Source organism: Schistocerca nitens, chromosome 1 (genome assembly GCF_023898315.1).
Source record: "Schistocerca nitens isolate TAMUIC-IGC-003100 chromosome 1, iqSchNite1.1, whole genome shotgun sequence".
Lineage (NCBI taxonomy): Eukaryota > Metazoa > Arthropoda > Insecta > Orthoptera > Acrididae > Schistocerca > Schistocerca nitens.
In genome coordinates, this window is record NC_064614.1 from 1,082,298,567 (window position 1) to 1,082,316,869 (window position 18,303).

The 18,303-nt window shown below is 38.3% G+C and overlaps 1 protein-coding gene across 1 annotated transcript in view; it reads right to left on the reverse strand.

Annotated features, from left to right (window-relative positions):
* The window catches only part of LOC126198460 (probable cleavage and polyadenylation specificity factor subunit 2), a 174,685-nt gene that overhangs the window by 24,762 nt on the left and 131,620 nt on the right, over window positions 1-18,303 (reverse strand). Inside the window, exons 11-12 of the mRNA XM_049934804.1 lie at window positions 5,028-5,113; window positions 4,014-4,291 (exon numbers count right to left, since the gene is read on the reverse strand). Of these exons, the coding sequence (XP_049790761.1) occupies window positions 4,014-4,291; window positions 5,028-5,113 (364 nt within the window). The remainder of the gene's footprint in view (window positions 1-4,013; window positions 4,292-5,027; window positions 5,114-18,303) is intronic.

Below are 18,303 nucleotides of genomic sequence, written 5' to 3' on the forward strand. Positions count from 1 at the left end.
CACGATCTGCAGTTCACAGCAAAGCTGTTGTTTACTGACAAGGTGGGCTTCATGAGAGATGGTAATTGCAACTTACCATAATAAGCACATAAGGGCCAACGTCAACCCACATGCACTTGAAGAGAGATGACACCAGCAGACATTAACCATCAATGTTATGGCTGGCACACCAGGACAGACTGCTAGGTACCTATGTTCTACACAATACACTGAATGATGCTAGGTACTGTCTCTTCTCTCGGAACCAATTAACTGTGTTGTTGGAGAATGTGCCGTTACATGAATGACTGCAAATGTGGTGCATGCATAATAGTGCCCCAGTCCATTTTCAACTTTAAGTGAGGTGACACCTAACACAAGTCTTTTAGGGACGATGGATTGCTTGAGGGGGGCCAGTGCCTCAGCTTTCCTGTTCTCCTGACTTTAACCCTGTGGAGTATTGGCTTTGGGGACATGTAAAGACCTTGGTGAATGCAGTGCCCATAAATGATATGGACACACTACAAGAACATGTTTTCAGTGCCTGTGATGCCATCCCAGCAATGAATGTATGATTCCACAAGATGTGGAGTGAAAAGCTGCATTAAAATGGATAGTAGTCACATCGTGCATATGTTGTGAAGAGTAGCACAGAGAATGGTGATTAGTGACAGTAGTGGTGATAGATCATAACTCCAAGGTTTAAGACCAATGTTTATCAGAATTTTCTTTCTTTCCTCATTGCATACTACATCCTCCATAAATATCTGAATCTTTTTCCCAGACACCCTGTATATGAATAGTTGTATTTCTACTTTCTGGAGTTATAGTAGTAATATTTGTTACCAATAAATTGCAAAATTATACAGTTTTATTTGCAAGACTGTAACTGGCAGCTAACAGGGAGGTTATGACCTATCAGAAAACTTACACAGTGTGTGTATGTACTAGCGTTCTTCACTGCAGAGAAAACTATTCAATGCTAAACAGCACTCTCATATATATCATCTGCATACAAACAGAAAGAATGAGTGTACAAAGTGGAGGGAAACAGTAGAAGCCATATCAGGATCTAAGGTTCTAATTACAAATTATTCTTATGAATCTGCAAGGCACAATATTAATAGGGCTCACTAATGCAAACAATGAATATTTGCAGATACACAAGAGACCACAAAACAAATTATATTTACTTTACAAATGCTACACTGAAAAATGATACATACACTCACAAATAATTAAACTTGTTGATTTGTTTACTGCATGATGTACAAAGATTCCCAACATCAAAGTTTTCAGAAACAAGGGATGAAAATGACAATATAGTGTGAGAAAACAACTAAGAGTGAACAACTCCTAGCCATACGATAAGCAAAAAGAGAAAGCATAATGTAATGGGGAGGGGGGAATGCATATACATACGCAGAGAAACACTTTAAAATTAAGAGAGGGGGGAGACGGAGATTCTTTTATGCATCTGAAGTACACATTGCCTCACATATTGTATCATCCGTCCAGTGTAGCTTCCAGCTTTTCAGCCTCTCAGTTGCATTTTGAACATGCCAGATGAATTATCAAGAGATAGCTATATATAACAACATGTGGCCTACTACGAACAACAACCTCCTAAGCTACAGAACACACACACACACACACACACACACACACACACACACACACACACAGGATAAAATGGTGGGAACAAAGGATATCTAAAAATGTATAACTCCAGCAGAAGCCAGACTAAGGTTGTCTCTAGACGAATATGAATGGAAGGCAAGGAGTGACATGATGATGCTGCCTGACCCCACTGCTATTCAATCTGTACATTAAAACAAGTACTAAAGAGAACCTAGGAGAAATTTGGAGAGCTAATGAAAGATCAGGCACAAGAAATAAAATGTTTGAGGTTTGCTAATGACATACCAAGTATCATCTCTATGAACTATATGACATTCTTCTCTTTTAAGTACAATTGTTTGTCTTTAAATTGCTGCCCTCCCCCTCCCCTTCAACCAATGTCTCAGACTTTTGCAGAGCTTAAGTTACAAATATCACTGATACCACTCACAATTTATTTTACTTTAAGTAGCTAGAGGTAGCACTAACACCCTTCACTGAAATTAGTATAATTATTAAAATTATAAAATACAAAAGCTCTTGTGGAGTTGATGGAATTTCAAATAGAATTCTGAGAAGTTGTTCCAACTTAATAAGTAATGTACTTAGTGATATATGCAATGCATCACTGGCATAGGGAATTTTTCTGGACAGGTTCAAGTAGGAATTTACTTGGCATATTACAGCTTGGATTCCACAGCTGTTCAACTGGGATTGCTATTTATACATTCACTCATCAAATAGTACAAGCCTTAAATAATAATGCATCAAAAGTTAGTATCTTTTTTAATCTTTCCAAGGTGTTTGACTGTGTGGATCATGATACTATCTGTCCGCCCCGATAACTGTGTGGTCAGCGCAATGGACTGTCAAGTCAAGGGGGCCGGGTTCGATTCACGGGTGGGTCGAGATTTTCTCCGCTCAGGTACTGGGTGTTGTGTTGTCTCTATCATCATCATCATCATCATCATCATCATCATCTCATCCCCATCAACACACAAGTCGCTGAAGTAATTTAAACAAAGTCAAAAAGGTAGAAAATTTTAGTGACTGAGGAAAAAACATAGACATCACCTCCAACTAATATAGCATGATCTGAGTATTTACCTGCTACTGACTATAGACTTTCTCTGAATGACTCTAAAACCGACACAGCAGAATCAGGTGGCCAGTAAAAATCCAACAATTAACTTGGTTTCACATTGGTGTGCTATATGCAACCATGTAATTTCATTGACACACAAAGTTTCAACCTTAATACAGATAATATTTTTGTCAACTGCAATAAACACACCCATCCTATGGCCTCTCATCCATCTTTCTGATATACATTCCATGGCTCGCTGAATATCTCAGAACCTTCCACTTCAGATTTCAACTAGCTCTCAGTCCTGTAAATAATTTTAGTGTAAGAACTTTCCAGGAGAGCAGTAAATGACCTCTTCAATGCATATGCACATGAGGCTCAAACTCTTATGGGAAGAAGCGAAATGCCGAGAGTGATGAGCATAATGGATAACGGGCAAGGGACACTACATATGTAGTATGTTGATAAGCTGAGAATTTGAGTCTGATGGGAGGCATGTTAGGGTAGTCCATGCAGTGCAATGATCGACGTCCAGATGGCTCAGTGGTATGAGAATCTGCGTAGTAAGCAGGAGATCTGGGTTTGAATCCCAGTCCGGCTTAAATTTTCAAATTTCCAATTGATTTCAATCAATGGGCACTCACAGCCAAGGTCTGGAATTCCTTTGTGTATTGCTAAAATTTTGACAGTCGAAGTGTCTTTACTGTGAGCACAGTAACACAAGATAGCCACCAAACAAAAACTACTCACACATCAAAACAAAGTGCAATGATCGACGTCCAGATGGCTCAGTGGTATGAGAATCTGCGTAGTAAGCAGGAGATCTGGGTTTGAATCCCAGTCCGGCTTAAATTTTCAAATTTCCAATTGATTTCAATCAATGGGCACTCACAGCCAAGGTCTGGAATTCCTTTGTGTATTGCTAAAATTTTGACAGTCGAAGTGTCTTTACTGTGAGCACAGTAACACAAGATAGCCACCAAACAAAAACTACTCACACATCAAAACAAAGAAACACACCAACTACCTGGGTTATACAAAAAACTCATATAGTTAAACTGATAACTTACTTCGAGGCATTATCTGATATCCGGCGCATAGAAGAGTATCAACATAAAACACACCATGGCATGCAGAAATCTGTAGAATGAAAGTGTTGTATATCCTTTACTTGTGACAACGAACTGGGAAGAAATACCATCCAATCACGTGATGCAGGTGGACTTAACCAGCAGTTCTACAGTGCTACTGTACATTTTCACTGCCATCAAAGTGCAGGATAACTATAACTGGTATTTAAATTCCACTTTATAAAGTTATAACTCACCTGATATATGTGTGTCTCTGTTGTGGCATCAACAATTTCTCCATGTTGAGGTGCAAATACACGAGCTGCTCCCCAGTGTCTACATGCATTTTGTAGCATCTGTACTCCTTCTGTGTTTCCTCGCACAAGGATTAATCGACGTGGTTTCAATTGGCCCAAGATTTTTTGCAAACTTTCACCATCTGAGCGACCCTCAAAATCGATGAACTGGACTTGTGCTACAACACGCACTTGGCGTACAGATGACACACACTTCGTAGGCACTTCAGTGATGTCCACTAAAACAAAGATAATTTCTGAAGGCAAAAGGGTCGGTAAAAGACTGGAACTAAACAATAAATAAAATTATCTTACTTCCATACTATGTAGCACACATAAAGAGCACCTTCAAGCACATACTACATTCGGAAAGGACAGAAGACATTTAAGAATGAAAAATTGGTGGTGGCTAATTAAAGTGTGTTAATGTTACTAGAGTGTACAATTTTTCAAACAAATGCATGCCTTTTGCAGAGTCTGACAAACAATGAGAGAAAGAAAGGTTTGAAAGTTTTTAATCGTTATAATAAGACTGGAGAATCACTAATGGTGGAGCGAAAGCGTATGATTTGATAGAATGATGTGGAAAGTGACAAATCAAAACAGACTGTAAAATAACAACTGTCACATTTTTGGGCATTTCCTGAAATGATGATGGATATATGTGCACAGGAAAACTCTATGGTAAACATCATATTCCTGCCTGCAAACACAGTAAGTCAAAAGTGGATGAATGGCAGGTGTAATGCTGTGTTTTCATCAGTGATTTTGGTGCTTCAAATCCTCTGCAATCTCAGCAGCAGCTACTACATCATCATGGAAGTGATAGAAGCATAGGTGAACTCTTTCTGCAATCCGTTCTTGATACACAATACAAAAATTAGAACACAAGACTCATTTTGCCTAAAATGTACTTGTGTGTCGCAACATGACAGACATCACTTCTTAAAATACACGTGTTCAGAGCCAACCCACCTGTTACTTCTTCTTCCTTAATTTCAACATTCTCCTTGTTATCTTCTGCTTCAGGATTAGAGTCAACCATCTTGTAGTCCTCTGATCTATAATAAACAAAATGTAAGTATGTAACTACCTATCATTCAAACCTGTGTGCAGCAAGAATATAATGGATCAGTGTTTCTAAAATTATATGGTAGGATCCTAAAATTACTAATCTGATTTCTAAAAAACCAAAGAAATTACAGGAGAGTGAAATATAATATACTATCATTGAAATATAATTCAAAGTTAGTAGGATGGAGACATAATATTTATGATAGTTTCCTTTACTGCACAACAGAAGAGTATAATATTCTTCAAACTGGCATGGTCTTCATCTGTAGGAGTCTTTAATGCTGTATTTATAGCCCAGTTAACTATCTGGATTCAAACAAAGCAGTAGTAAGATTATTGTCAGGACTTGATGATCATTTTTGCCTCTCAATGCTTATTATTATTATTATTATTATTATTACAGCTAATGTGTGACTCAATGTAGAACAGAATACTGAAGTGTTTTATTTATATTTGTACTGTCAAGAGATAGTTGAATGTCTAGTAACATTTGTATGGAAGAATGAAGAAAATATGAGGCAAAAAAAGATTGACTTTTTAATCATCATCCAAACAAGTTGAGTACAACTGACAGACCAGCATTTGTATTTAGATACAAACATAAAAAAATTTAGTTACATCTTCAGAAGAAAAAGGAAATGTGAAAGCGTAGGGGTGTGGAACGGGTGAGGCTGGGATCTTTTACTACATCTACATCTATATCTACAAACCACTGTGAAATGTATGGCAGAAGGTATTTCACATTGTGCCAGTTATTAGGATTTCTTCCCGTTCCATTAATGTATTGAGCACAGGAAGAATGAGTGTTTAAACACCCGTGTGTGTGCTGTAATTAATCTAATCTCATTCCCATTCTCATAATTCCTACGTGAGCAGTAGGTAGAGGGTTGTAGTACATTCCTACAATCATCAGTTAAAGCCAGTTCTTGAGACTTTGTAAGTACGCATTGTCAGGACTGGAAAAATTACAGTACTGTCTGTGGTGGGCATGTTAAGACATCCTGTGAAACATCTTCTCTGAAAACTACCAAAAACAGATGCTTTGGAACCCCATTCATGATGAAAATACGTAGGATGTAATGGCAACAAACATATCTGCCCTCATAGACGATGTCCACATCAGTGACTCTGATGTGTCAACAATGATTACCAAAGTACAAAGGACAACTAAAACAAGCAGAAATATATATATGTTAAGTAAACTAAAAAAAAAACCAGTAGTGTCATATCTAATGAGAAACTTGAAATTTTCAGCACAAGGCAGTTGCATGCAGACGAACTGTGGTTCAAGCTTAAAAGAATAGTTGATCATGCACTGGATAATATGTATCCAGTAGAAGAGTTCATAATAGGAGGGTCCCTCCATGGTACAGTCACTGTAAAGAAACTTCTAAAAAAAACAGAGATTGCTGCATAACAGATGCAAAACAAAGCATACGGCTACAGAGAGAGAGAGAGAGATGTTGAATTAAACACATTTGGCTGTCAAAAGAACAATGTATGAAGCCATCAATGGCTACTGCAGCAGAATATTGTCAAATTATCTTCCACAAGACTCAAATTCTGGTCATATGTAAAGGCTGTTAGTGGCACCAAAGCTAGTATCCAGTCCCTACTGAATGAGACAGGAACTAAAATTGAGCATAGCAAAGCAAAAGCTGAAATCCTTAACTCTGTTTTCAAATGTCCGTATACATACAAAAACATGGGATAATTGCCCCAATTTAATCCTTGCAGCCTTGAAGAGATCAGTGAAATCAGTATTAATGTCAGTGGTGTCAAGGAACAGCTAAAATCGTTAAAACTGAACAAAGCTACAGGTCCCAATGGAATACCTATCAGATTCCATACTGAACTGCAGCTGAATTTGCTCCTCTTCTAATTACAATCTATCATAGATCTCTCGAACAAAAAACCATGCCCAATAATTGGAAAAAAAATACAGGTCACACCCGTCTGCAAGGAGGGTAGCAGAAGCAATCCGCAAAACTACAACCCAGTATCCTTGATATCCATCTGTTGCACACTCTTAGAACTGAGGTCAAGCATAATGAGGTATCTTGAACAAAATGACCTCTACCATGCCAACCAACATGAATTCTGAAAACATCGACCATGTGAAACACAACTCTTACTTTTCTCATACATCGTTCTGAAAGCTTTGGATCAAGGCAGTCAGGAAGATGTAGTATTTCTTGATTTCCAGAAAGTGTTTGACTCAGCACCACACCAATTTGTATTGTCAGAAGTATGATCATATGGGGTATCAAGCTAAATTTGTGACTGGATTGAGGACTTTTTGGTAGGGAGGATGCAGCATGTTATGGATGGAGAGTCATTGTCAGATGTAGAAGTAACTTCAGGTGTGTCTCAGGGAAGTGTGTTGGGTCCCTTGCAGTTTATGTTGTGTATTAATAACCTAGTGGACAATATTAATAGTAACCTCAGACTTTTTGCAGATGATGCAGGTATCCATAACGAAGTACTGTATGGAAGAAGCTGCATAAATATTCAGTCATACCTTGGATAAGATTTCAAAGTGGTGCAAATATTGGTGACTTCCTGAAAGTGTTCAGAAATGTACAACTGTGCACTTCACCACATGAAAAAGAAAAACAACATTGCCTTCTATGACTATAATATCAGTTAGTCACAGTTGGAATCAGCCAACTCTTACAAATACCTGAGTATAACACTTTGTAGGGATATGAAATGGAATGATCACATACACCCAGTCATGGGTAAAGTATGTGGTAGACTTCTGTTTATTAATAGAATACTGGGGATGTGCAATCAGTCTACAAAGGTGTACAAATCACTCGTCCAACCCATTTAAGAATATTGCTCAACTGTGTGGGACCTGTACCAAGTAGGACTAAGATGGGATATTGAATTCATGCAGAGAAGGGCAGCAAAAATAGTCACATGTTTGTTTAACCTGTGAGAGACTATCACAGAAATGCTAAAGAGAGTGAACTGGCAAACTCTTGAAGATAGATGTAAACTATCCTGAAAGGGTCCACTAACAAAATTTCAAGAACCGGCTTTAAATGATGACTCTAGGAATGTTCTACAGCCCCTACTTATCACTTGCATAGGGATTTTGTGGTCAAGATTACAATAATTACAGCATGCACACAGGCATTCATTCTTCCCGTGCTCTGTACGCGAGTGGAACGAAAAAGAACCCTAGTAACTGGTACAATGGGATGTACACTCTGCCACGCACTTCACGGTGGTTTGTACAGTATTGGTGAAGACGCTGATGTAGATAATTTATGTCTTATCTTCAAGAGTCTGGCAGTTCAGTTTCTTCAGCATCTGTGAGACACTCTCCAATGGGTCAAACAAATCTGTGACCATTCGTGTTGCTCTATGTACTGTATTTGCCCTATTATAAGAGACTTTTTTACAAATTCATCATACAGGGTATTCTTATATTGACAGATTAAACTTTTGCTGCTTGCTGCTAAAGTCAACAATTTTATGTTGTTTAGCAGAGGACATAGCCAACATCCTTGCCACAGTGGTAACACTGGTTCCTATCAGATCACCAAAGTTAAGCACGGTTAGGCTGGGCTAACACTTGTATGTGTGACAATCCAGCCTGCTGAGCACTGTTAGCATACAGCATCCACTCAGCTCTTGTGAGACAAACTGAAGAGCTACTCGATTGAGAAGTAGTGACACCAGTCTCGTGAACTAGCATATGGATGGGAGAGCAGTGTGCTGACCACACGCCCCCTCCATCCGCATCCAGTGATGCCTGTGGGCTGACGATGACACAGTGGCTGGTCAGTACCGTTTATACGGGCAGAGTTTAGCTTTAGTAGAGTACACAGGGGTAGTCTTATATTTAGAAATGAATCTTTAGCTACCGAAGTCGTGTGCAGATTTATTTTCAACAATGCATAAGGGCAGGGATTGGCCAGTGATACTCATGTTCCAAGCTATATATTTCCTGATACACCGAAGTGCTTGATGCAGCACTGACATTGCTTGAAGAGTCACATGGCACTGACTCGTGTGGCACTAGCTCAGAGATACAAGAGAAACTATGAACTAGACTACTGATATGATTCAAATTTGTTGGTTTTGTGAAAAACAGGACGAAATAGCATTAGATTCTACCATCTTACAAACTTCTGTTGTATTTGGTAAAAAAAATAAAAATCTTTTGTTGTATTTGAACAGATTTACAATAAACATTCTTGTACATGTATGGATGTTGTATACAAGTATAACACCACTTTGTAAGTAAAGGTAACAGTCAAAACCAGAGATGCTGTCCTTCAAAAAACATTAGTTGATTCAGACCCCAGACCAATATTTTATTTGATAATGAGAGACTGCAATGATTTACTAAGCGCATTGCAAATGGGAAATTTGGTCACCGTTCACATATCAGAATACCGGATGAGAACATTACCAGTTTTTAATCATCTTTTGAACATCAGGGTGCCATTCAGCTGAAAAAAGAAGGAAAATTAATCCAGAATGAAATGTCTAAAAAAGGAAATAAATCATATTAAACTGACTGTAACTGTTACCGTGAGAACAGATTTCAGCAGCAACACCCATCATGGAGACAGTACAAACAGATGTCACTAAACTGTGGACAAGTGAAAGTTCAGCAATATGACTGAACTGCAATTGCAATCTTTCAGTTACTGCAGCTGCTCAAGCTCAACGATACAGAAGAGTTGGAAGGGGAACAGTGACACAAGCTTGGCCGAGATGGTGACATGGCATGGAGTGGTAAGCAAGTAGCAAATTTTGTTGTGTTGCCAACCATGGGAATCTATACCATGTAGTTTGACTTTTTATGATCATCTACCACATTTAAACTACTGTTTGCCTGAATCCACTTGTAGTTGGAATTAAACTGTCTTTAAAATTGGACTCATACTCAACAACAGTATTCATTTTTGCAGGTGGTGGTAAAAGTCTAGATAGGTGCCAGTGGTATACTAACATGTTTCTTGCTTCGATGTTGTCGATGCTCGCCATGATGTATGATGGGAATGAAAGGGGATGTCTCAACTGGTTCTACACAGCCAACGAGAAAGCGACAGGCAGGCAATATATTTGGAAGCAAGGGACATTTGAAAATTCTCATGTCAGTGTAAAAGCAAAATCCGATTGGTATTTGGAAAAAACAGCTGTGTTCTCAGGTCCCACAATAACAAGAACATCAGAAACAGCAACTTATTAGAAAGAAACAGCTAAATACTTGTGACAACAAAGATACAATTTCACAGCTGTGCTATTAGCATGATGATGACTATGATGACAACAATGATTAAAAATAGTGATACTGTAGACTAGAGGGTTAGTAAGCACAAAAGGTAAAAAGAATATGGTGCTAAAATAAATGTAAACCATTTAATTTTTCTTTACTTTATTTCTCATAGTGTTATCAAAAGGCATAAATTTAGAATGGAAAATCCTGGATGGATTAATGACAATTATGAAAAGGATAGATTGCTACTCATCATAAGCGGAGATGTTGAGATGCAGATAGGCACAGCAAAAAGACTTTCAAACAAGTAAAAGGGTGTATTTGCGGACAAAGAAAAAAAAATTGTGGATCCTCTCCGGATTTCTTGGCTAAAAATACACTTTTTCCGTGTTAGGTGACAGTATACTTTCCCTCAGAACACTAAAATTTATCAATCCTTCGAACGGTAAAGGTTTTATATAGCAGCGCAGTGTCCTAGCACTTTAGGAAATGAAGCCCCCCCCCCCCCCCCCCGTCCCCACAAAAAAAAGTGTTTTAGGAAGATCTATGATGTGCAGCAACATGTACACTGCATTTTTGGTATTACGAAAGCACGAATTCCACCAAACACAGGGCATTAGTTTCTGAAGCAGTGATATCAAGATAGTGTTCCATTTTTGTCAGCCAATCACAGCTCGTGTCACATGATCTTGCCAGCCAATGACAGCTGATATTCAGAACATAGGACATGTGATGGCGTCAGGCAATACTAACCTCACTGTTAAGTAACACAAACACACAAACAGAAAAAATTAATGATTTAAATTAATATACATAGAGTATAGCCACAAGAAAAGCTAAGCTTCCACATATAATATCAATCTTTTTATTGTATGTGTTTCCCTTTAAGACATATCAAATACAAATGAGCCAGTAAAATTTTAAATAACAACATAAATGTCTGGTCTTCTGGGCTGATAAATTTTGCTAACTGGCTGCTCCTCAAAGTGTTAAGTTTTGAATGAAAGTCAAATGCTTTGTGACTTAATAAATTCATCACACATTCTCACATGTAAGACGATTCATCTTGCATAAAAGGAAATTTATTTTGAAATAAAAGACTCTAAAAACACCATTCATGCTAGAAATTTAACAGTTGTGACACCACATTGAAAGCAGTTTGTTGTTATGAAGTATTGCAAAGTCTTCGTCCTAAAGCCCTCGACACATTTTGCTGTCGGCAGACATTCGTGTGTGCACTGTCTTTTGTTGTTGTAAATGGAGCATTTTCTTCACAACTTAAGTTATATTTTGCTGTTTTATACTTGTTTATGTTTTACTGCTGCAGCATTATCCTGCAGTAAAAATTACAAAAATTTAACTGAAAACAAAAACAATGAAAAATTCCTGGAATTCTAAAAAAATTCCTGGGTCTTTTCCGGATTTATCAGTTGTCCCAGGGCATATACATCCTGAAGTAAGCTTTTGGCCAAAAGGGCCTTAATCAAAATAAGATAACATACACACATACTCATGCAAATGCAACTCTTACACACATGACCACAGCTTTGGGCTGCCGAGGCCAAACTGCAAGCAGCAATGTATGATCGGAAAAGCTATCTGGGAGATGGGGGGAAAGGAGGCTGGGGCAGATAGGGATAGCAGGGTAGGGGTGAGGGACAGTCAAGTTCTGTTTGTGGGAGCATACAGAGATGAGGTGGACAGAGGGTAGGGCAGCTACATGCAGTCAGCAGACTAGAAAGAGGGCGGAGGGGGATGGGCGTGGGAGGCAGCGGAAAAGAGGAGAAGTAAAAGGACTATGGGTGTGTTGGTGGAAAAGAGGGCTGCGTAGTGCTGGAGTGGGAAGAGGGAAGGGGTCCGGTGGGTGTACATCACGGAAAAACAGGATACACTGAATGGAGTGTCCCCATCTGTGCAATTCAGAAAAGATGGTGCTGGTAGGAAGAATCCAGATGGCAAAGACTGTGAAGAATGTTGTGTTGGGTACCATGCTCAGCAACTGGGTAGTCCAGCTGTTTCTTGGCCAAAGTTTGACGTGCTATTGACCGGACTGGAGTACATAGTGATGGGAGGAACAGGTCTTACATGTAGGTCCATTAGGGATATGAGCCATGAGGCAAGGAGTCGGGAGCAATGGTTGTGTAGTGATGGACGAGGATGTTATGTAGTTTCGGTGGATGGTGGACTATCACTGTGGGAGGAGTGCAAAGGATACTGGGCAGGACAGTCCTCATTTCATGGTACTACAAGAGGTAGTTGAAATCCTAGCGGATAATGTGATTTAGCTGCTCCAGACCTGGGTGGTACTGAGACATGAGGGAAATGCTCCTGTGGTCGAACAACGGGACTTTGGAGTGTGTGTGTGTGGGGGGGGAGGGGGGAGATCTCTTTCTATACAAGGTAGGGAGAGTAATTTTGGTCTGCAAAGGCACTAGTGAGATCCTTGGTATATTTCTACAAGGACTGCTTGTCATTACAGACGTGATGAGTACAGGTGACTAGGCTGTAAAGAAGTGTATGTCTTGGTATGCAATGGGTGGCAGCTGTCGGTTGGTAGTTTTGATGTGGATGTAGCCGTCACTGAGGTGGAGGTCAACAACGATGTTGGGTTGAGGAGGAGCAGATGAGATGAATTGTGGAGAAGGTGTGGAGGTGCTGGAGGAATGTGGATATGATGTCCTCACCCTCGATCCAGATCACGAAGACGTCATTAGTGACACTGTACCAGGTGACTGGTTTGGGATTCTGGGTGGTTAGCAAGGATTCCTCCAGACGGCCAATGAATAGGTTGGCATAGGATGGTGTCATGCGGGTGTCCACTGCCACATCCTGGATTTGTTTGTAGGTTATGCCTTCAAAGAACAAGCACTTGTGGGTCAGAATAAAGTTGGTCATGGTGACTTTGAAGGAGTTTGTATGTTTGGAATCCATCGGATGTTGTGAAAGGTAGTGGTCCACAGCAGCAATGACAGGTATTAGCGATGTTAGTCTAAAGGGAGGTGGCTTAAACAGTGATGAGCAGGGCACCATGTGGTAAAGGAACAGGAATTATGGAGAGTCGGTGGAGTAAATGGTAGGATCTTCAATGTAGGAAGGTAGGTTGTGGGTAATAGGCTGAAGGTGTTGGTCTATGAGAGCAGAGATTCTCTCAGTGGGAGCACAGTAACTGGCCACAGTGGGATATCCTAGGTGGTTGGGTTCATGGACTTTAGGAATCAGGTAGAAGTGTGGGGAGTGATATGAATGAGGAGTGAGATGGACTCGGGAGAGAGGGGTCATCTTATATTCAGGTAAATATATGTTCAATATCACCCATCAGTCGTACTTGGTATGGATCCCACACACTTTAGCAATATTCTTGAATGTGATGCATGAGTGATTTGTAAGATATTTATTGTGTAGACGGATTACATTTTCCCAGTAGTCTACCAATAAATTGATGTCTAGCACCTACTTTACCCTTGACAGAGCATATGTGATATTCCATTTCATATCCCTAAACAGTATTACAACCAGGTATTTGCAGGAGTTGGCCAACTACAACTGTGGCTAGTGGTATTACAGTCTAGGATACTATATTTTTACATTTTGTGAAGTGCATAATTTTGCATTCAAAGCAAGTTGCCAATCGTTGTACCACCTTGAAATCTTATCAAAATCTGACTGAATATTTGGGCAGCTTCTTTCAGACAACAGTACTTCACTATGGATAAGTCCATCATCTGCAAAAAGGCTCAGGTTACAATTAATATTGTGCACAAGGTTATTAATATACAATATGAGCAGCAACGGTCCCAACACACTTCCCTGGGGCACACCCGAAGTTACTTCTACACCTGTTATTGACTCTCCATTCAAGATAACATACTGCATCCTCCCTATGAAAAAATCCTCAAGCCAGTCATAAATTTCACTTGATGCTCCAAATGTTCACACTTTTGGCCATAAGCACAGATACAGTAATGAGTCAAATGCTTTTAGAAAATCAAGAAATGGTGCATCTACTTGACTTCCTTGATCTGAAGCTTTCTGTATGCCATGTGAAGAAAGTGCGAGTTGGGTTTTACATGACTGATGCTTTTGGAATCCATGCAGATTGGCATAGAGACCATTTTGTTCAAGAGATCCCATTATGTTTGAGGCCAGTGTTTGTTCTAAGTTTCTACAACAAATGGAAGTCAAGAAAGTTTTGGGATCATTTCCACTATCCTTCTTGTAAACAGGTGTGACCTGTGCTTTCTTCCAACTACTGGGGATGGTTTTTTGTTGGAGGGAACTACAACATGTAAAGGTTAGAAGAGGGGCTAACACAGCTGAAAATTTAGTACAGAATCTGCAGAACCTACTGATAACGGAATTTCTTTCTACTGCCACTTTCAGTGCACTTGCAGAAACAAAGAAACAAATATTGGTCAATATTTCTATGTATAACAATGACTGACTTGCAAATGCCCATGAAGGAGAACGAATTATTAATAATACAAACACTTTTAATCATGTTTAAATCTCCTTTACATTCTTTAACCAGTACTTAAAGATGTATAAGGAAAACAAATACTAATATGATAGCAAAATGTTTCTTATTACTTTCTGGGAAACTATTTTCATGGCACCACCTTAGCACTTACACAACAGTTGTAATATACTCTACTACGCAACACCCAAGATAAACTGTGAAATATTTATGACATATCATATTAAAGCTGATTACTTAATTAAACCATTTGATGGATGCCACACAAAGCTCCAAATTAGAACTGATTTGGTTGTGTATAATACTTTTTAAAACTTCAAAGCAAAAAGGAAACACCCAAGGGTCATTCCATGCCAAGTGGTCTAGAGGCTCCCACATGACCCTCATGGATTTTGATGAAATTTTGTATGAAAATTCACACATGTTCTCAATGAACACTGGTAAAGTTTCAGTTTCAGAAATTCAATATTTTCGGAGATACAGTCACTTGTTTAAGACCATAGCACAGCTTTCTATAGTGCGTCCTTGAATTTTCAGCAACTTTGAGATTACATATCTCTGTAAGTATTTGCATGAAAGAAACAAAACCTGGCCATCTTATACAACTTTTCGAGCTCTTTAAAGTAAAATATTAAGAAAAGGATTTCTGAGCAACTTTCATATAGATAATTTGAAGCAAAGTTGGGCGAAAAAATAGCTGTTTTTAGAAAATGCGAACTTTAGTTTTTTATATCTCCAAAAGTAGTTGTGGGATGTACATGAAACTTTGCAGACCATAACTCACCAACACAAGGTCTTAGAATATAAAATTTCATTCTCCTATTGCTTTCCATTATTTCACAAATCTAGGGTAAAGTTGACGATTTTTCAAAAAGTGCTAAAAATGGGTATTTTTAGTCAAATTTTTCAAAAAAGTGTTTTCTCCAAACTCTTCTAAACTATGGTCACTAGAAAGAGCATATTCTAAACTATCTAGAAAAGTGGATTTGGTTTTGCAATGCAAGCATATAAGGCCCTAGAAAGTAGCATCATCAAAGAGGCGCACTGGAAGTTTGAATAGGGTGAAGTGGGGTAAGTGTAACCACGTTTTGGCATAGTTCAACTTTGACACCAAATTGCCAACTTGTTATTGAAGATATGATTTTGAAATTTCTCATGCTTAAAGTTTGACTTATTGACTTTTAAACAATATACATTTTGTTTTTGAAAGAAAAAATTATATCGTCAAATAATTGTTTTCAAAATTTTGTGTTGTGAGGTTACACTTGCCCCATGGTTCGGGGCAAGTGTAACCCCGCATTGTTGCACCCATACAGAGAATTGTAAAAGGGACTTGGGGTAAGTGACCTGATTACTCAATTTTTACTGAATTTGAGGATTTTTAAATTATTAAAATATCTTAAATTTTACTCAAGATATGAACTTTTTTGCATGTGCCTCTTTGTATATTATGAAATATACAGAAAATGTTAGCTAAACTAAAATATAAGTGTTAGCCTAAACCGTAAAACACTGAAACAGAACGCATCATAGATGATTTACTTTTGTTTTAGGCCAGTAATTTATTCGTTTAAATTCTACAAAAGTAATATTTTTTCTTTATTAGGCAATTTAACAAAAATAATAATAAAATAATAATAAAATATCTAGTCTCAAGAGAAAAGAAAAAAAATCACTTTATAAGTTCACTTTTTATTATTTTTCATGGTAATTGAACTAAAGTTGTTGGCAATTTGTGTTTAATGCTAAACTGCCCTAATTCAACTTATTATATTCACACTTAGGCCCTAACTATTATTTTGTCACTGAATGTTGTATGAATCAAATGTAACACAAAATGTCAGGTCTCCCTTGTGACCCAAAGTAGGCTCAGGCAGCACTGAAATGACATCAGAGGAGGGAACTTGCGTCTCATCTCTTCTATCAGGCCAATAGAATGTGGTGCCATGCTTTGTCCTATTTTTGCATCTGAGGAAAATCACTTCTGGATCTCCTAAATCAATAATTTTGGTAACTTGGCCAATAAAATGAACTTTCTTACATTTTGTTGCAAAAGCTACTAGAACATAGTTTCCAACTGCACTTTTATCTTTGGCTTCAAAAAAGTTTCCTTCTTCTTCTTCACAGCTTATCATTTCTTTCCTGAGATCATCCAGTGTTATCATCTTCATCACTACTTAATTAAAGATAGGCCTCCTTCAGTTTCACTTTCTTCACATGTTGATTCAACTTCCAGTCTTTTTTTCTTGTTACCCACATGAGCAATCAGGGACTTTTTTTTTCCACAACATTCTGAGATGCCATTTCGGATAAAGTAACAGCACTTTGTTTGGAAGATTTACTTTTCATTACCAAGCCCTTTTTTATGCCGATAATGCTTTTTTGTCTTGCTTTCTCCTTATTATTCTTGTTTCCTTTAAAATCTTTTTCTTTATAGATGGCATCTTGAAAAGTGATAACTTCAGCTCCTGGTGCAATCCTTTTCTTTGTTTTACCAGTGGGACTACACTGTTGGACTGTTTCCAATAATAAGCTTTCAAATGACAAATCAGAAGTTCCAGAACATAATGAAACATTGGTTAGCTTGGGAATGGTTGAGAAAGAACTCTGATACTGGGAGAACTACAGGGCTCAGTAGATGTAGGCCTATAAAATTCTGGAGGTTGAAAGCTGGAAGCTTCCCAAAAATCTGAGTACTTTCTGTTAGAGACGTAGCTTCCACACAGTCTATGGCTGCATTATCGTGAGTTGGCAATGGATTTGTTTCTGCCAAAGGTTTAGTATGAGCTACATATCTTTTATATGCCTCTGGATCATAATTAGTTTTATCAATTACTTCTCTACCATAAGGGAATATTCCTGCTTTTTGAAAACCACTTTTCAACAATTCAGGTGGTGTTTCATTCCATACAACAGTGAGGAGATTGGAAAAGTCACGTTTGCTAATTTTTACCCCTTGATGATGTCTCTGGTGATGAGTTAACTTTTGGTCCCAAGTAGATTTCACACACAGGAAGGCCAGTTTAGTTGATCTAGCGTGATGGCAAAAACAGGGTTACGGCTTAAATAAATAAATATGTTCCGATAAGTTTGTTTGGGGCAAGTGTAACCCCCCCCCCCCCCCCCCGGTTACATTTGCCCCAGCCAATTGGTTACACTTGCCCCACATGGGAAAAGTTGGGGTAAGTGCAACCATGCCTGGCATATCAAGAGCTTTATCAGTAGAGTAAAACGAATCTCATATTTGAAATTATCATGCTAAAGTTAGTTTGTAACCAAAAAATTGTGCAGTTATCTTTAAAACTGCAAAAATGACAGACCACCAAATTCTGAGCATGTCACTCTCTTGCAGAGTGAAAATGTAGACGTCAATTCAAGTCCAAAAATTAATTACCAATTTATGTCAGATTTGACAACTTATGGTTAAATATAACAAAGAAAGGAGTAAATTAACATGTGTG